At 44.8% G+C, this 20,909-nt stretch overlaps 1 protein-coding gene across 1 annotated transcript in view; it reads right to left on the bottom strand.

The window, feature by feature from the left end:
* The window catches only part of LOC311237737 (inositol hexakisphosphate and diphosphoinositol-pentakisphosphate kinase 2-like), a 136,815-nt gene that overhangs the window by 42,779 nt on the left and 73,127 nt on the right, over nucleotides 1-20,909 (bottom strand). Inside the window, 4 exon segments of the mRNA XM_084325712.1 lie at nucleotides 13,574-13,701; nucleotides 15,345-15,568; nucleotides 19,588-19,729; nucleotides 20,682-20,864. Of these exon segments, the coding sequence (XP_084181838.1) occupies nucleotides 13,574-13,701; nucleotides 15,345-15,568; nucleotides 19,588-19,729; nucleotides 20,682-20,864 (677 nt within the window).

The following is a 20,909-nucleotide window of genomic DNA, read 5'->3' as shown; positions in this document are numbered from 1 at the left end:
GCGACCTCTTTACGAGGCTCTCAGGGGTAAAATCGGCAAACATGTGGTGGACTGGACGGACGAGAGACGCAAGGCGTTTGTCGATACTAAAACCGCCCTGGCCAATGCAACCAGGCTGGCACACCCACTTCCCAACGCCCCTGTTGCCATCACCACTGATGCTTCAGACTATGCTGTTGGAGCGGTATACGAGCAGTGGGTGAGTGGGGCTTGGCAGCCACTGGCGTTTTTTTGCCGACAGCTTCGTCCTAATGAGTGCAAATATAGCACTTTTGATTTCCGTTCCCTGCTGGAGGCTCGTTTGTTCACAGCGTTTGTAGACCACAAGCCACTCACTTTTGCTATGGCTAAAGTAAGTGAGCCATGGTCTGCCCGTCAGCAGAGGCACCTGTCATATATCTCAGAGTTTACCACGGATATTCAGCATGTCGCAGGCAGGGACAATCTAGTGGCAGACTGTCTCTCTCGGGCCTTGATCGGGGCCGTCCATGTTGGTTTAGACTATGTTCCGACCTGGACGTTCAGGCCTACAGGACGGCCATCACAGCACTCAGGCTGGAGGATGTGGCATTTAATGAGGCTAACGGCACACTCCTGTGCGACGTTTCCACGGGGCGGCCGCGACCGGTTGTGCCCAGCAGTTGGAGACGTCATGTTTTTGACATCATACATGGTCTCTCTCACCCCGGTAACAGGGCGTCTCAAAAGCAGGTGGCAGCCAAGTTCATTTGGCACGGGCTGAAAAAGGATGTGAGCGGGTGGGTTAAGACCTGTGTGATGTGCCAGCGCGCTAAGGTACACCGCCACATTAAAGCTCCTTTGGCCCAGTTCTCCGTGCCCGAAAGGAGGTTTGACCATGTGAATGTGGACCTGGTGGGTCCATTGCCCCCATCGCATGGTTTCACATACCTCCTCACGATGGTGGACAGAACCACTCGGTGGCCAGAGGCCGTTCCGCTGTCATCCACAACGTCCACTGATGTGGCTCGGGCGTTTATATATACGTGGGTGGCCCGGTTCGGTGCTCCGTCTGACCTTTCGTCGGACCGTGGACCTCAGTTCACCTCTGAGCTTTGGTCCGAGATTGCCAGAAACTTAGGCGTGAGACTGCACCGCACTACCGCTTATCACCCGCAGGCTAACGGTTTGTGTGAGCGGTTTCACCGGTCCATGAAGGCTTCTCTCCGAGCTACCCTTAGCGATGGTAGTTGGGTCGACAGGCTCCCGTGGGTCATGTTGGGTCTCAGGACCGCCCCCAAGGATGATCTCCAGTCATCGTCGGCTGAGCTGGTCTATGGCCAACCGCTGCGGGTCCCCGGGGAGTTTTTACCTGACACCACAGACCCCTGGTCTGCGACCCAGCAGCGCGTTTCAAACTTGGAGAACGCTAGGGCATTTGTGCCGGTCCCCAACTCGCAGCATGGTTTGCCACAGACTCGTGTTCCACCCGGCCTCCAGGCGACGGAATACGTGTTCATACGGCACGATGCCCACCGCGGGTCCTTTCAACCCCCCTACGATGGCCCGTTTCGGGTCCTACAGACGGGAAGTAAGACCTTCGTGGTGGACATTGGCGGTAAACCGGAACATGTCTCGGTGGACAGGCTTAAGCCAGCTCACTTGGATGTGGATCACCCCGTGGCACTCGCTCAGCCCCCGCGGCGGGGGCGACCTCCCCGTGTTAAACCTCGTCACCCTAGGTCGCTTTTTGAAAATATGAGTCCCTCACCGCCCATTAGGCACCTTGCCCCCTGCCCTCCCCGCCACCGCAAGGCCCCAGGGGGTTCCACGGTAGCTCATATGCCGGCTCCAGTTGTTCGGTCGTTATGGTCGGGAGGTCCGTCTACCGACCCGTTTTGTGAGTTAGTAGGGTGAATTCTGGGGGGACATATGTAGTGGGCACTTACATGGGCACTTACCTGGACGGGACATAATCCACCTACACTGTCACTTTAAGGACACGGGGCATCCGGGGTAGCTAGAGCGGCCATATTAACGCTTGACTTTGTTTGTTGTGGTATCCATGGCTATGCTATTAAATGATGCACACTGATGTGTGGTCAAAGAAACTTCACTCTCTTTGGTCGTGATTTCCCGTCTCCTACATTGACGTCATTTTCAGCGTGTTTGTTTATTATTAATGCAAACTGCTCTGATCAATATATCACCCATACTACATAAAGCATTTACTGACGATCACGGAATTATAAACGACCCCCCCCCCCCGTTCATCCGCGCATGTTAAGTCATAACATTTAGGATCATGTACAGTTGAAATTTTTAATATAGCGTGTATCGGCAACAAACGGCAGTTGATAATCTATATATGCGTTTATGCCTATAACTCACGTTCTAGGAATTACTGCAGAAAACGATAAAAACATATTTATATTGGCTCAAAGAGGGGGGCGGAGCTGAGCGATCATGGAGTAGACGTGTTTCACAGGAGCTCCCTTCTACCGTGCTGAATATACGTTTCTCCCCATTAGTCTTTATTTTATTTTTATTTGTTTTTTATCTGTTTGCTAGGTCGTCGTGTTTAGTATACATTCACCAACTTTTTTCGACTTTCTACGATGGCGGGGGTGGAAACCAGAGCCATGAAAGAATTAGGCACGACACCGACACCGCCGAGCATGGCCGCACCGTCTCCCGCTGTCGGGGAGTTAAGCGAAGCTGTACTCTTGGTCATGACCAAGCTACACGCAGACTCTGAGACACGCATCGCTGAAGCACAGAAGAAAGTACACGCAGAATCTGAGGCACGCATCGCTGAAGCACAGAAGAAAGTGTTGGCGGATTTCTGTATCAGCCTCCGTCGTGAGATATCAGAAGAAATACGGCTGGCGGTAGTCCCGCTGACAGACAAGATGGAGACGATTCACGCTGCCTCATCGGCTAATGCTAACGAACTAGCCATGCTAACGACGGAGGTATCATCACAGTGTGAGAAGATGGCGGGTCTTGAATCCGCCCTGCTGGCTAGGCAGGCTGAAGTCAACAAACTACAGTCGGCGATGGAGGAGATGCAGTCCCGGGATAGACGCCACAACGTCAGGATTGTTGGAGTACCGGAGACCAGCGGTGAAGGCCGTCTCTCTGAGACCATGCCCGAACTGCTGCAGAAGATACTAGGGACGGACGTCCTCCCCTCGCCTCCTATCTGTGAGTCGGCCTACAGAGCGGGCAGGTTTTCTCCCGGCGTGAACAAAGAACCGAGGCCCATCATAGTCAAGCTGAACAGACTCCAACAGAGAGAAATCATCATGCGATCGGCTCGTACCAGAAGGGGTACTCTGAGGATTGGCGATCACAAAGTGGCCATTTTCGAGGACTTTACACCGGAGGTTCAAGCTCAGAGAGCCGAGTACAAGGTGGTCCTGACTAAGCTATGGAAACTAGGCCTGAGGCCCACGTTATTCGCTCCCGCGAAACTATCTGTGTTGGAGAAGGTCGGTGGTCAGCGTTTGTTTTGGTCGTTGGCTAAAGCGAAGGAATATCTCGCGGAGACACCCGAGTCTGTTGCTTGATATCTATGGAGGGTGAGTGACTTGGCGGTTTGGGCCTATATACATTGATTAGGTCGACTATTCACAAACACTTGCTGTCATGCCCAGACATGCTAACTGTCCTCTGCCCATCCAACTAGCGGGGCTTCCCAATGACTTCTGTTACTTGCTAAAGCTGACCTCATGGTCGTACTTGTGTATCGCCTCTTTGGAAGCTAACGAGCTAGCTGAACAATGTACATAGTAGGCTAACGTGCTATCCGGATTTGTCACTAGCTTACGCGCTAGCCTCGGGCTAGCCAGCGGGCTTCGACTATGGTCTGCGCTGAGACATTCGTTAATGGTTACGTATTTTGGTTGCTGTTGCTGCTCAAAGGGACATTGGTTTGCACAGTTCAAGAGTGACCGAGTCCCTAACTAACTTCTGGTATGCTTTTTATTTTTATATCCAGGTTGTTTTGAGCTTTGGTGATCCAAAGTAGATGCCAAGGTCGGTTGAATATGCATATACAATATTTGATAACAGGTTGGGTCGGGTATGGCTTGCACTTCATGGCTATATGGTTATATGGCTTGCACTCTAGCCATTACCCTCTCTTCCTTTCTTTTTTCTTTCCTATTGTCGATGTCATCTATATGCGCGATTTAAATGTGATCCGGTTCTACCTTGGACTAACTGCTGACTCGCCTTAATTTTGTTTTGAATTTTCCGTGAGGCACTTATGCTATAAAGTTGATACATTAATATGCAGACTCCAAGGTAGATGGTTACAGGTTGATGCTGAGTGATTATATAATAATTATCGTCGCTGTTTTAATGGCATTTGAATGAGCAATTTAACTGTGATCCGATCCTACCTTGGACTAACTGCTAATCCTTAAATGTGTTTTGAATTTTCCGTGATCCACTTATGCTATAACGTTGCGACATTAATATGCAGACTCCAAGGTAGTTGGTTACAGGGTTGATGCTGAGTAATTATATAATAATTAGTGTCGCTGTTTTAAGGGCATTTGAATGAGCAATTTAACTGTGATTCGATCCTACCTTGGACTAACTGCTCCGACCGATATCTTTATTGAAACAATGTATGATGACAGGTGGTGTCAGGTGTTGCCTATTACCATCCCCGGATTGATTAATTAATGAATGATTGTGTTTAATTCTATTCTTACATAGGTTAGGTCATTCAGCCGTTGTGCCTGATCAGAGGGACGGCTAAAGGGGTGCACTTTGACCATAACCTTTTTTTTTCCCTTCCTCCTTTTTTTTGGTCATTGTTTAATTGACACTGTTCACACAATTTTGCACAATTAACCTGTGACCCGAACCTGCCTTAGACTATCGGCTGGGATGCTTTAATTTAATTTTGTATTGAATTTTCCTATACCTTTTTGGGCTATAACAATGTGATGTTGAAGCGCAGATTCGGAAATAGAGGGCTGCAGGTTGATGCAGAGTTATTATTTAATAATGGCTATTTTTACCATTATGGTTGTCTCATGTTGGGGCCAGGGCTCAGGTGGTTTTCGACCGATATCTTTATTGAATTTTATTTTATAATATTTGTGTTTATTGGACTAGTGGGGGTTTACTTAGGGGTTTATCTAGAGGGGGGTGGGAGTGGGAAGCGTCTTATTGATCCATGTCTCTAGTGGGAAGTGATAGGAAGATGACCATCCTCAGTGGATGGGGCATAGGGTGGGGATTGGAGAGTGGGTATAGAGGAACTTATAGTAGGACGGGTGGGTTAGGGTTTAGAGTAGAAGGAGGGGGGGCTGTAGCTGGGGTGGTATTTTTATGTGTTCTATGTACTGTTGTCTTATATATGTGTAAGTGTTCCTCCTCTGAACTCCTGGGATTGACCGTCCGGGCCCGCCGGGATCGGCACCTCTGTACTCAGCCTGGCTGCACGGGTATGTTCTCTACGCACTTATACAAGCTCGACCATGGCTAAATTGAATATTTTAATTTGGAACGCAGGAGGGCTTAACGCCCCACACAAGCGTGCCAGTGTCCTTTGGCTATTGAAGAGGAGAAATATTGACCTTGCTCTCCTTAGTGAGACGCATTTAATGGTAGGTGACGTGTCAAGACTGGCAAATCGGCAATATCACGTTATCTCCTCATCCTCAGCCGATGATAAGACGAAAGGAGTAGTCATAGTTACAAGACGTAACCTTGATATCAAAATCTTGGATGTATGGTCGGACACGGAGGGAAGGATTACTATAGCAAAAGTTGAATTCTTGCATAGGAAGATGGCTATAATAGCATTGTATGCTCCTAACACATTTGATTCAGCGTTCTATAATACAATCACGAAGAATATGTTGGAACTTAATGGATACGCTCTCATTGTGGGTGGCGATTTTAATGCGTGCTGGGATGCGGAGATGGATAGGTCCGGGACCTCTGAAACGAGCGACCAGAAACGGGCCTCTGAGGCCCTCAGGATGTGGGCCAAAGACACGGGGCTCACAGACCTCTGGCGCTTATGCAACCCCACCCTCAGAGATTACTCTCACCTGTCAGCCAGACACAAAAGCTTCTCTCGAATTGACTATGCATTCGCGTCCCCTAATATGTTTGATAGTTTCGATGTCTCATTGGTTCCCTTGGCTCTCTCAGACCACAAGGGGATTTTCCTTACGGCAACCTTTGGCAGGCTCTCCGCAAGAGCCCCCAGATGGCGTTTTAATTCGACCTTGCTAAAGAACGATGACTTCTGTTCTGAGTTCAGGAGTAAACTAGCTGAATTTTTGCAGATCAACGTTGGCACGGTAGAAGACCCTAGGGTCCTGTGGAACGCATTGAAAGGATTCATCAGGGGTCATGTCACACTATTTGCCTCCAATTTGCGAAAATCCCGGTCAAAAAAGCTAGAAGGACTGGAATCATTATATGCGGACCTATACGCATCCTTGCAAACTGACTATAATGAACGACTAAACACACAACGTAAGATAGTCAAAAAAGAAATAAACTCCATACTTAAACAACAGTCTGAGTTCTTAATACATAGGACAAGACAAAATTACTATTTTCACGGCTCCAGACCTAGCCATCTATTGGCAATGAAAATACGCTCAAATGATCATTTCTCAGATATCCCCTCGATTAGGACGAGCCAGGGTGCAGTCACTACTGATTCGAAAAAGATCAATGACACTTTTAAAGAGTTTTACTCACAGTTATATAGCTCAGAGGGTAATCTGGATGACTCTAGATTTGAATCGTTCATTGGCGGGCTTGAGATACCCCACATTTCTGAGGAAGAGGCCAAGGAACTGGGGAGACCGATTACTCTCGTAGAATTGAGGGAGACTATTGTTGAAATGCAGAGGGGTAAGGCGCCAGGCTGGGATGGTATTCCACCCGAAGTGTATTTAGCTTTCTGGGACCAACTGGGTCCATTGATGCTCGATATGATCAATTACGCTATCGAACAAGGGGAGTTCTCAAGAGATGTCAATATGGCGTTGATTTCTTTACTTCTCAAAAAGGACAAAGATCCCAATGATTGTGGTAGCTATAGACCCTTGAGTCTTCTCGGGGCCGATTTAAAGGTGTTTGCCAAGGTGCTGGCCCGTCGCCTGCAGAGATTTATGTCTGTATTGGTACACTGCGATCAAACTGGTTTTATCCCGGGGCGTCTGGCTGCAGATAATCTTAGGAGGCTGTTGCATGTAATCGATAACAGTAAAGACAATACAACTCCATCCACAGTTCTGTCTTTGGATGCCATGAAGGCGTTTGACAGACTTGAGTGGTCATACCTGTGGAAGGTACTTGAGGTCATGGGTCTTGGAAAGAGTTTTATTCATATGATTAAAGTCCTGTATGCCTCGCCGTCTGCGATGATACTGACAGGCAAAAACTGTTCCACACTCTTTCCAGTCTCCAGATCTTCTAGACAGGGTTGCCCTCTGAGCCCGGGACTGTTCGCGCTTTCCCTCGAACCTTTGGCCCAATTTATTAGGCAATCGGAGGACATCGTCCCCATAATGGTCAACAATACTCCACACAAAATTGCTCTCTATGCGGATGACCTGCTGATTTTCATGGACGACCCCTCCCGGTCGGCCACAAAATTATTGAGGATAATCGACGACTTTGGTAAATTGTCAGGTTTTAAGATTAACTGGAACAAATCAGCCTGCCTACCTCTTAATGAACTGGCCAAGGCGGTACGACTACCAGCTGATATCCCCATAGTAGAACATTTTAAATACCTGGGCATAGAGATATTCCCCACGCTGAACCAAACTACTAAGTACAACTTCACGGGTACTTATGATAAAATACGCCAGGATCTAGACAGGTGGTCGTCCCTTCCTAACTCCTTACAAGCCCGGGCTTCCATAATCAAAATGAACATCCTGCCTAGGATAAATTTTATTAGCTCAATGCTCCCCCTGCCCCCTCCAATAGACCACTGGCGCAAGGTACAATCGATGGTATCTAAGTTTGTCTGGAATAACAAACGCCCGAGAATCAAAAGGGCTACTACTCAACGTAGGAAACAAGATGGGGGCCTCGCAATCCCTGATTTTAAACTTTATTTCTGGTCCTTTTCACTGAGACCTCTGATGTGCTGGCTAGACCCTGTAGAGGCTGTATCGTGGCGCTCCTTAGAAGCGGCGGCGGTGTCTCCGCTAAGATTGCAGGATGTAGTGTACTCCACTGTCTCTATTGCGAAATGCCGGCTGAGGTATGGACCGATCATTACTCACGTGATCCAAACGTGGCGTAATGTACAGAGGTCGTGTGGGGTTAAATGCCCTTGGCACCTGGACTCTCCAATTTTTAATAACCAGCAATTACTTGTTGGACACAAGCCGGTTAATATTCCTCAATGGCAAAGGAGGGGAGTGCATACTCTGGAGGATATTTATGATAAGAACGGCCTCCGTGCGTTTCAGGACTTAAGAGAATTTTATGATCTTCCCGGCGAGTCCTTCTTTCTTTACCTTCAACTAAGGTCAGCACTGAGGGCGCATGGCGTACCGTGGGCTCAAGCTTTGCAACCACACCCCTTCCTCAGGCTCATAGTGGACAGAACGACATCCAGAGGGTTTGTCTCAGACTTTTATACGCTCTTAATTCAATCCACGTATAAAAATTTATCATTGGATACAATCTGGCGTGTGGATATCCCGGAGTTGGACCCCGAGTTTGACTGGGATGATGTTTGGGCAAATGTGGCATTATCTTCCCGCAACCCCAATCACCAGCAAATTAATTTTAATTATATTCATAGGACCTATCTTACACCTAGGAAGCTATTTGCTATGGGACTGATAACCGACTCTCGGTGCACTTTGTGCTCTCAAAAGGCCACTGGCACTTATATGCATATGTATTGGGATTGCCCACCAGTGGCCCGTTTCTGGAGGTCAATAACGGACAAACTTTCAGATCTGTGTGGCTTAACTATCCCATTCACAGCTGTTACGCTACTCCTGAACGATATAACGACACTACCCGCATCCGTACAACTGAAAAGGGTTGTCCTGGCGGGCGTCACAGCAGCGAAGAAGCTTATAGCAATGAGATGGAAGGAGCCTGAGAAGCTGACAATGATCAACTGGTCCCTAACTCTATTGGATGTGATTTATCTTGAGATATCCACGGCTCGGGTGATTGGGGTAGGGCAGGCTGGCATTGACCTGTGGTTCGCAGCAGCTGAGAAGGTAAAGACCGCCGTGTGCGGCTGAGCGGGGTTGGGGCGCTTGATCGGGGGGGTCCGGCGGTCTCTGGGGAGGGGGAGGAGGAAATGTCTTGTCTGTCTTGGTTTTTGTCTTGTCCTTCTTAACTTTGGCTGGGGGGATTTTAGGGGGGGTTGGTATTTAGCTATTCTGCGCTATATGTCAATTCACATGCCATCTCCCCAAGGGACTAATATTGGCAGACTGATTGACCTGTCAACCAACTTGGAAGAGGAATTTCTTTCTTCTTACACTTTACCGTCTGCGAGTTTGGCAGTCTTGAACATGTGTAAGGGACCTAGGCTATCTACAGTAAATCTGCGACAACACTCTCATAAACAATCTTTTAAGTCACTCCACTTTGTAAAGGTGGGGAAAGGTTGCCATGTCTTGAAGACCCCTTTTTGTTATTGAAGTAGCCACCTATATTTGATAGGTTGGACGCTGTTTCTTTTTCTTTTTGTCTTATAATTTATTATTCTGTATTATTGTTGTTATTCTCCTGTGAAGTTATGTTTTTTGTTACTGTGGTTATTGTGTTGTCCTGTTTCATGTAATTAATAATAAAAAAAATTTGATCAAAAAAAAAAAAACATATTTATATTCTAGCCGGTATTTTCGTATGAATCTATGAATGAAAAAGTATAACGTTCCTACATCCTAAACGATAGATAATCGATGTTGAATGGGCCATAGTAATGTCAATTTAGCAATACAATTTAAAAAGTTATAGCCCTGCAAAGAAGGTAAACATCTCCATAGGCTTAGAGTGGTGGCAGAGAATGGTATGAGACGGGCAAACTCTGTGGCAGTTAATGTGTTAAAATGGAATAAAAGCCAAAACAACTTGCCACGGATATATCCGTCCTTCTGTCCACAACGGGTGGAATCGAAACATGGAGATATCCGTGCTTCGTCCCCAATGTGTTAAAGGGGGCACAACTCACACATGTCCCAGGGCTCTAAACTGTTTTACACACATTCAATTAGTTTGAGGGTTATTGAGTAAATATGGCCACGGCTGACGTCATCAGAGGACACTGAAACCTTATGTTAATTACAGCTCAATGAAATGAAGTAGATGAATAAATAGCAATCCCTTATATAATTACAATCCTTACCTCTATCTTTTCACCTACATCATTTTAATAATAGCTGTAACAACAACAAAAATAACAACAAAAAAATTACATTTAGCATGAAGCCGTTTACATGATCTCTTTTCACTGCATCACTGGACGTCAATTAAAATACTGCCTATAGCAGTATTGAGGAACGTACAATGGACCTTTTTGTGATACAATTCAAAATCTCATGTGTATTTATTAGCGGTGTAAAGGCATGTGTATTTGTCCTGCGACGTCACGTTGCGTTATGGCAGTCAGGTTAGACGTTGTTTGTCTCCTGTATGCGCGGGAGGTATTTGTCGCGTGCACAAGCCAGACAGAGAGAGAGAGAGAGAGCACAGAGCGCGCGTGTGTGCATGTGTGTGCGCCTCGTTTGTCCTCGCGCATCGCAGTGTGTGTAAAAGCACAGCAGAGCCCCGCTCCTCGTTCAGACAGATGAGAGAGCACAGCGCACGTTAGGGCTGGGAATTGATAAGATTTTATCGATACGATTCCATTATCGATTCTGCTTATCTATCCGATATTTATCGATTCTCTTATCGATTCCTGATACATTTATAATTTAAGTAAATAAATTGGAAATGCAACAGAACTAAGCTGGTTAGAATAACAACATGCAACTTGACATTTTTTATTGTCATTTATCATTTATTGTTGAGCTCCCATGTCAGAAAAATACAAAAACTGTAAAAAATAAATTAACTATACACTTAAATAAAATAATGTATTTGAGAACTAATTTAATCTATTGAACTGTAGTTGCATTCAACAGGTCGTTATTGCAAAAGAGAATTTGTTAGCAATAACCTACCTGTATAAATAAAGGCCAGCTCAGTGTTCTCTCTCTGTCTCTCTCTGCAATGAGCATGGCTATTTAGCTAGCTAGCGGCTAACGTTACTTTACCATGTAAATGAATGACTAGAATGCAAAGCACTTTCAGTTTTCACTGCACACACAAAACCGTCGCAATATTGAGCCCTTTAGGTTTTCCTAGTCAAGGAATCAAATAGTCTGCTATGGCTGCATGCGTGGCGCTAACGTTATTGTTTTTAAATGCGCAACTGTCGGAAAAACATGGCATCGATAAGAGGAATCGATAGTCACGGAGGCATGCGATTCCAGGAATCGGACTATTAGGAACCATTCCCAATCGATTCCGATACTCGATTCCCATCCCTAGCGCGCGTGTGTGCATGTGAACTTCGCCCAGCCTTCTCCTCTCCCCAGGCTCCTCAAGGCCGTTCCTACCGCCACCTCTACTGCCTCCATGAAGCCTGACGCTGCTGTGCTCTGTGCTTCGTGCCAGTTGTCGGACTATACTCAAATCAACTCGAAATGGATCTAATCAGTGGATTGCATATTTTCGTCAAGGAAGCAGAATAAGGCTAACCCTCTCTACCTCTTGGGACATTTCAATCGGGCTACCAATTGAAGTCGTGGACATTTGGATTATTGAAGCTTTTGGGATTGCAATAAGAATATTTTGGATCTGTTTACCGCGCACAGGACCTACCAAAATGAACTGATGAAGACACTTGGACTAATGCATTCAGTCATTTGGACGGAGTTGTTAAAACTCACTCCACTCAAATCAATAGTTATAATTCACTCTACTCAAAATCAAATTTAAATCGACGTGACTGGGGAAATGTTGCCAGTCAGTCAGCCAAAACAAATTCCTGGACGACTCCAAGGTCGAACTGAGAGCTGCTGGAGTCGAAGGCCCTCTTGGAGATAAGAGTGGCATGCGGTGTGGATTTATCTGTGTGCTATTATTACTATCAACTGTAATAATTGTGGAATATTAATAAAATGAGCTGTATGTGTATGAACCAAGCATCTCACTGTAATGTACCTGTACTTTATTCGTGACAATAAACTACTACTACTACTACCTTGTCAGTCAGCCAAAACAAATTCCTGGACGACTCCAAGGTCGAACTGAGAGCTGCTGGAGTCGAAGGCCCTCTTGGAGATAAGAGTGGCATGCGGTGTGGATTTATGTGTGTGCTATTATTACTATCAACTGTAATAATTGTGGAATATTAATAAAATGAGCTGTATGTGTATGAACCAAGCATCTCACTGTAATGTACCTGTACTTTATTCGTGACAATAAACTACTACTACTACTACTTCAGACGTCCGAACGAACACTCGATCACTATGCGTCGGTGTCTAGTGCGCATGGGCGTTAACGGCTCTGTATCCGGCTTGCTTTGTTTACATGCCACCGTTCCAAGGGAGTTTTGACAACGAAAACCCCCTTTGAGCATTGCCGCTAGGAAAAAGAAAATGCCAGCTAAAACGGCGTTGCCTTTTAACTTGGACATGCAAACGAAATAATTCGAAAATGAAACGTTGTTGTTTTCCTTTAGTGTAACCAAGGCTTTAAAGCGCACTCTGCACTGGGCTGTTTCTCCCCTCCTCCCCTCCCCTTACTACAGGTGTCACTGAAACAAAACCATGAATGAATATGTTTGTAACACAGCATATAGAATAGGCTGAAAATGTTCATCGTTTTCTTGTTCGCCTAATAATGTTAACCAATGGAAAGACACACACACCAACTTTCTTCCGCACTACTTTCCCCTCACAGCTGATCTGAAAAAAAAAAAAAAAAAAAAAAACGCAAACATACTTTTACTGATTTGGACTTGCCCTCTGAGCTCCTCTCCAGTCGAATTTCTGCTGTGTTTAAATCCAAAATATTGATAAATCCTCTGCCATTGTTGAGTAACATGGCATCTCTTCTCTAGAGTCTTCTTTCTCTGGTTCACGTGAAGTTAAATCTACTCTAGAAGTGAAACTGAAACTTAAAAAATATACACTGGTGGGGGGTGGGGGCAGTAGGCAATTAATTTATTAATTTAATTTAATTTTAGATTCCTGAACACAGAATGACACCGTTATCACTGACTGACTACCGTGGCAAGCCGAGGGGGAACTAAGTATTAACTTAATAAAAAAATATTATATTTAATAATAATAATTATAATAATTATTATAAATATATAATAATCATAAATATAGTTTTCCTGTTGTACCGAACTTGTATCGAACCGTGACCCCAAAACCGAGGTACGTACCGAACCGTGGCTTGTGTGTACCATTACACCCCTAGTATTCATATATGAAATACATTTTCACGTAGCATTTCATGTGCAGTTTAAAATGAAAGATCCAGTACAAGGATGTTTGAGTGGCTGTCGTGTTGCTCTTACAAGGGATGCAGCTTGTTGACCGTGTCATCGTCCTGCGTCCTCTGGAGGTCGGAGCGGATCTTGCGGATGAGAGGGGTGCAGTAGCCTTGGGCGATGTCCAGCTTCTCTGGCTGAGAAATGCCGTATTCCTAGAGGAAGGAAATCGAGAGGTTTTTAATACAAAAGAGATCGGGGCACCGTTCAACAGACTCAGGCGCGAGAGCGTTGGTGTTATTATCTCTGGAGAAGGAAATCCTGGATAAAGGTCTCGTTCAGCAACTTAACGATTAATTGACTGAACCGAGGTCTCTGCCCTTCTGGGTCTGAGTCGGGGGGGGGAACACTCTGATGCAGGTCCAGAGGGACTGAAGCCTTAATTAAGTCAATTAATCGTGGACGGTGCGGAGCAAAGGCAGTGCGAGGGACGTCCTTCTTCAAGACAGGAATGAGACGTTACAAAAACAGGTCATTTCCAGCTGTGTTTGGGCTGGAAGCGTCAAAGAGAGAGAACACAGAGGGCATGCCGACCTCACCTAATGTCTCCCTGATCATCTGTACACAGTAGGGCTGACCTCGACTAGTCCAATAGTCGACTAATCGATCTAAAGGAGCCGTAGTCGACTGCCAACCTCTTAGTCGAATGCAAAAAATAAAAATTATAATTAATCTCCCCTGTCTATACTACTACCTACTATACTAATATGTCTCTACTGCTCTGCACTCAACACTGCAGCGCCCAAGTGTCAACACTGTTTGATGAACATTGTTAGAGTTGTACCCTTCCTGCTGACTTGTTGTACAGAACTTGTAAATCGCTTTTTGGATCAATTTAGCATTTAGCTATTAGATTTAGATTATTGTATTATTAGATTATATATTGTAACTATTTATTGTAGGGCAAATATAACTGAGAGGGCATACATACCCTCATCTCGCACCTTGTTGCCAATATGCACATTTTATATTGATTTGTTATATTGTTTACACAGATTTTTTATTCCATTTTATTTTTACTTCTCCACTGTACTATAATTATGTCACCTGCACCATGTCTTCTACTACCTGTACCCCCCCCCCATGCTGCTATGATGCCTGAATTTCCCCAAGGGGATCAATAAAGGAATATCTTATCTTATAAAAGCGTTCCGCTAACGTCACAGTGACCAAATGCGTCCACATTTTTATAGGATTCTATCACATTTACATAACAATAGCGAATATTACTTACCCTGCGCCGTTTACATTGAGGTTTCTTACAAATTAACGGTTTTATTTGTCCTTTATATGCGGATAACATTTAAAATCTTAAATTGTACCATTTTGTTTCCCTTTAGACAACAAACATAATGCTAATGATGCACTTTTGTTAAGATAATTAGTTTACCATTCGCGGTCACTGTACTGAGGTCGCATTAATAGTTTACCGCTGTTCAGATCGCGTCAAAGAATAGACGCGTCCCAGTGACCTGTGACCTGTGCTAAAGGTCTTGGGAAATGTATTCATGTTGTAGTTTTCAACATGTTCACCTTTTAATTTTAAACCAATGCTGCCATCTACTGACAATAGAAAGTGTTGTGTATCGTCAACTTGAGAGGCTACCCTCGCACTTCCGTAAACACCGTCGCCCAAAACACATTCTAGAGATTCCCACTTTTTACTGGGAATAGGGCGTGACCGCATTTGGTCCCAGACAATAAGAGTGACTGAGATTGGTCTACGTTCCGCTAAATGACTAAATGTAAATGTTAGAATAACGGGACCCTTCACAAAGCCCGACTCTTGGGGACCCACCTGGGGGATGACGATGTCGGCCAGGGCCTTGGACAGCCGGTGGATCTCCATGGTGTTGTCCAGCTTCAGCGAGCCGTTGTGCTGCACGTCGTACTTGATGCAGTCGTAGATGTCGGGGATCTTGCTGATGTTGTAGCGGCCGTTCTTCATCTTGAAGTCCTTCTCCAGCTTGGACCAGCGCCGCAGCATCAGGTCCAGCGTCTCGCTGTGGTGCAGCTGGATGTCTGGGGCGGAAACCATGACAATGGGGAACCACCGGTTAACGTTTGTGCTAGGGATGTCCGATATTATCGGCCGATATTGGCATTAAAATGTGATATCGGAAAATATCGGTATCGGTTTAAATTTTTTTCTTTTTTTCTTTTTACATATCTATAACCTTTATTTACCCAGGCAAGCAAGTAAGAACAAATTGTGATTTAATTTATTGTCAAAAGTATGCATAATGTTGTGTTAATTCCACAACAAGAGATATGTAATGTTAATTACCTGAAATTATTCCGTTTTTGGGGGGGGGGGACCCTGCATATATCGGTATCGGAAATTAAGAGTTGGACAATATCGGTATAGGTAAAAAAGCCAATATCGAGCATCCCTAGTTTGTGCATTTCATTAGGTCACCTCGGGGAGGGAATGTCGCCCATTTTTAACCCTTTCACTGCCACACTACAGAAGGTTAACCCTTTACTATCACACTACCGACAGTGATTTTGTGGGCAGATATAATGTGTGTGTGAGCTCTTCAGCCTAAATGAGGTTTCAATTCTGCTCCAGCTGTTCACTCATTTATGGCTAAGGTGATCAAAAATGAACAGTAAATGGAATTGCATTTATACAACAGCTGCTTTCATCTTAACACACTTTACAACTTATGCCTCACAGTCACCCGGCCGCTCACACACTGACCTCAGAGGGAGCAGTTAGGGGTTAACAGGTTAACCTTCTGTAGTGTGGTGGTGAAAGGTTAACCGTCTGTAGTGTGATAGTAAAGGGTTAACCTTCAGTCGTGTGGTAGTGGAAGGGTTAACCTTCTGTAGTGTGGTAGCGAAAGGGTTAACCTTCTGTAGTGTGGTAGTGAAAGGGTTAACCGTATGTAGTGTGGTAGTGAAAGGGTTAACCCTTTGTCGTTTGGCAGTAAAAGGGTTAACATTCTGTATTGTCTCATTGAAAGGGTTAACCATTTGGTAGTGTGGTAGTGAAAGGGTTAAATTACCCGTCTTTTACTATCATGCATTTAAATCTTTTTATTTTTGGGCTTTCTGTATTTTTCACCCATCCCAATTTAGTCGTTATGCCAATTCCCTTCCTGGTCGCTGCGCGCATTGCCCCACTGTCGGCCTGGGGAGGGTGTAGAACTACCACATGCCTCCTCCGATACATGTGGAGTCGCCAGCCGCTTCTTTTCACCTGACAGCGAGGAGTTTCACTGGGAGAACGTAACGCGTGCGGAGGTTCATGCTATTTCCCCCCAGATCCCCTCCCTGCTGAACAGGCACCCCGACCGACCAGTAGGAGTCGCAGTTTACAACGACCAGGACACAAACCCCACCGGCTTCCCACCCGCTAACACTGACAATTGTGTTAGTGGGGACGACTGACCAAGCCGGAGGTACCGCTGACAGCTGGATTAGATCCCAGTCTCTGTGGTGGTAGGCGAGTGATTAGTCCACTGCGCTACCCAGCCGCTCTACTATCATGCACTTTGCTACTAAGTAATCTACCTTGCCTATATTACTACCTACTATGATCATGTCTATATTACTACCTACTATGCTAATATGTCTATATTACTACCTAGTATGCTAATGTTTATATTACTACCTACTAGGGCTGACCCCTATTAGTCGATTAGTCGATTCATCGGTCGAAAGGAGCCGTAGTCGACTGGCCAACCTCTTAGTCGAATATATATATATATATATATATATATATATATAAAAGAAATTATACTTTTATTTTATTTTTTTTATCATTCTTTCCAAAAGAAAAGAGGCCTAGAAGCGTGGCTAACACTAATGGCACGCATACCAGAGGCTAACTGCCTACGAAAACAGGCACAGAGGCACTGAAAGAGGATTTCACCCATCTAATGAACACACTAGATGACAAATATCAAGATGTATCCATCAGTGGACCAATTGCATGCTTTTGCAGAGGACAAGAAGCCTTCAGTCGACTCCTTCAGACATTAACCCTTTATCTGCCGGAGCTTATTCTCATCCTTGTAGCCTCTCTGCCAGCACTATTTGTCTATGGAGATGTTCACCTTCTTTGCAGGGCTATAACTTTTTAAATTGTATTGCTAAATTGACATTACTATGGCCCATTCAACATCAATTATCTATCGGTCAGGATGTAGGAACGTTTTACTTTTTCATTCACACATTCATACTAAAATACCGTCCAGAGTATAAATATGTTTTTATCGTTTTCTGCTGTATTTCATAGAACGTGAGATATAGCCATAAATGCATATATTAGATGATCAAATGCAGTTTGATACCGATCCATGCTATATTAAAAATGTCACATGTACATGATCCTAAACGTCATGACTGGTCATCTGCTGGTGACCGGAGGGTGGGGGGGGTCGTTTATAATGCAATGACCGACGTTAAATGATTCATGTAGTATGGGTGATATATAGATCAGAGCAGTTTGTATGGTCAATAATAATCAAAAACGCTGAAACTCACCCCAGTCTCCTCTTACCGTTGGGTGATGAGAGTGGAGCAAAAAGATTGATATTATGGGATGTTGATCTAGATGATCGAGTTCCGGTTTGTATAATACTAATATACGTCCAATCATGTTGTTTATTGAGTTATGGCAACGGATCGATATGCACGGTGTCTGGATAGAGTCCCGCGAGCGATAGCGAGTGGCCGGACGGAATAGGGAGACACACCGGCGTCACAATTATCGACATCCGGTTGCAACTCGCCGATCGGCCACCAGGTGGCGGTATTGAAGCGTTGGAGAGTTGATCGGAGATCTACAGCACCAGTCAAGACTCCGTCGGTGAAATGTGAATACCATGACAGAAATTTGAAATATTGATCTCAAAGACGCTGTAAAACATCATTGGCAGATTACGCATGGTGAGGAATGACGTGGTAACACGTCATTGGCGAGAAAAGGGTTAAGCACCCCCCACAGCCCAAATGGAATGATAAAAAAATAAATAATAATAATAATAATAATAATAAAATATTATATATATATATATATATATATATATATATATATATATATATATATATATATATATATATAAATATATATTTTTTTAAGTCGACCAATAGTCGACTAATGGCACATTTTGGCCAATCATAGTCGACCATCCAAATCCTTAGTCGGGGACAGCCACTACCTACTATGTCAATATGTCTATATTACTACCTACTAGGGCTGTCCCCGACTAAGGATTTGGATAGTCGACTATGATTGGCCGAAATTAGCCGATAGTCGACTATTAGTAGACTATGAAAAAAAAAGAATGTGAAAAAAAAAAAGTATAATTTTTTTTACATTATTATTTTTTTCATTCCACTTGGGCTGTGGGGGTGCTCAATGTCTGACGGAAGGCTTCTTGTCCTTCCGCGTTGCTCTGATTGGCCACTGACGTTTCTGGTCATGTGACATGTGCGCCAATCGCATGACGAGCAGTGTCTTAGCCCATTTCCGCCTCGACCAGCAGCAAACTACCTAACGCCTAGTTTATCACTGGTTAAGCTTAGGCGACTCTTTCGCAGTTGGTTAAGGTTAGAGTTTGGAATCAGGGCTGGCGTTCTATCGCCATGCTCTAAGACAAACTCTAACCTTAACCAACTTCGAAAGAGCGCCTAAGCTTAACCGTCCAAAGAACTTGCCGTCACACGATTGGGCGCACATGTCACATGACCAGAAACGTCAGTGGCCAATCAGATCGCGCAAAAGGACAACTTGCTTGCGGGAAGTATAGATGCAGCCAGGTAGGATCCTTCAATTAGGGGGGCTGCTTTCACCTGGGAAAGGCTGAAATGAATAGGAAATACCTGGGTGGGAGACTGGGGGAGCTTTGTCTACCACAAATATGGATTCAAATCATTGTTTACTTTAATTGTTTTATAAAGCAAGTGGTGCCAAATTCTTTCTTAATAAATTCCTTTGTTAAATGGAAACATTGGCCTTTTGGTTCTTGGATTGCGTGTGGCGTCGACCCCGCTCACAGTGGCTGTTGTGTTAAAGCCACACTACGCACCATCTGCCTTGTGAAGCTCCATCTTGTGGCGGATCTGGTGGGTGAGCTGCTGGATGAGGCTGTACACCTTGTCGCACGTCTTCACAGGGTTCTTGATCATCTGCATGGACTTCACCAAAGACGTGCCGTTGGTGGGAGCGAGCTGGAGGTCAGAGGTCAGACAGAGGGAGACGTGTTCAGAGGGAGACATGTTCAGTGGGAGCAAGATGATATTAACCAACGGTATATTAGATAAACAATCAAACGATCTGCATTGGAGAAGAATTGAAGAGCTTCAGAATTCCATATAAACTCCTCAAAAAAAGTTTGGAAACGTTATTTCGGTCAATTACAGTACACCTTCGCTTTAATAATACCAATTGGTTATATATTATATGTCGTTGGAAAGCCCGATTAGTCACCTTTACGACGAGGTACAACTTATAAGGAGCATGCCTTCGTGGAATGAGCAACACAGCTAACCGCGTGGGCAGTGGCTCAAATAAATATGCCAAAATCCCCTGCAATATACTTCTGTTGGTATTCACTCTCATTTTGAGTTGCTTGTTGGATTCTTTTTTAAGGAGTTTATTAATTTAAGAGGACAATACATTTAGTAAAAGAGTCAACATTTTCTAAGCAAAGATCTTAAGAACTCCGCTGTCCTGCTAAACCCATTAACCCGATTTACTAGGGGTGTAACGATTCGATTAGATTACGATTATTCGGGCAACGATTCAATGCATCATGAAATCTCTTCATTTGACCACGATTCGATTCGATTTGATTAATTTTCGATCAGTTCATTCCCCCAAAAATATTTAATACGCAAATGTCGCTGGGGGAACTGATTCACTCAGCACGAATGGACTATAGGTCAATAATAGGGGTGTAAATATTTGACCACACAACGATTCGATTTGATTACGATTCTTCAGGAAACGATTCAATATTAATTTGTCCCACGATTCGATTCGACCTTAGGATCGATGCATTGTTACACCCCTACGATTTACATTAAAACAGACACAATCCATATCAACGAATCACCCCAGGGGACCAGTGCTGGTCCACGGGGACCCTGAGATTGAGGAGCACACAGAGCGTCTCCAGACCTTCTCGTAGTCCTCGGCGGAGAAGTCGCGGTCCCTCTGCAGGATGTCGTGGAGGCGCGCCTTGACCTTCTGCTGGCAGCTGCTGAGGGAGTCGCTGTCGCTGTCCAGCAGGCCGTTCATGTTGGCACTCTTCACCATCTGCACCAGGATGGGCGTCAGCTCGCCCTCCAGAGCCAGCAGACCCTGCAGCGGCACACGGGCGGGGAGGTTAAGAGACCATCCAACTCA

This window comes from Notolepis coatsorum (assembly GCF_963971535.1).
Source record: "Notolepis coatsorum genome assembly, chromosome: 12".
Classification (NCBI taxonomy): domain Eukaryota; kingdom Metazoa; phylum Chordata; class Actinopteri; order Aulopiformes; family Paralepididae; genus Notolepis; species Notolepis coatsorum.
Note: the sequence above shows the minus strand (reverse complement) of the source record. Positions and strands in the feature narration are given on the sequence as shown.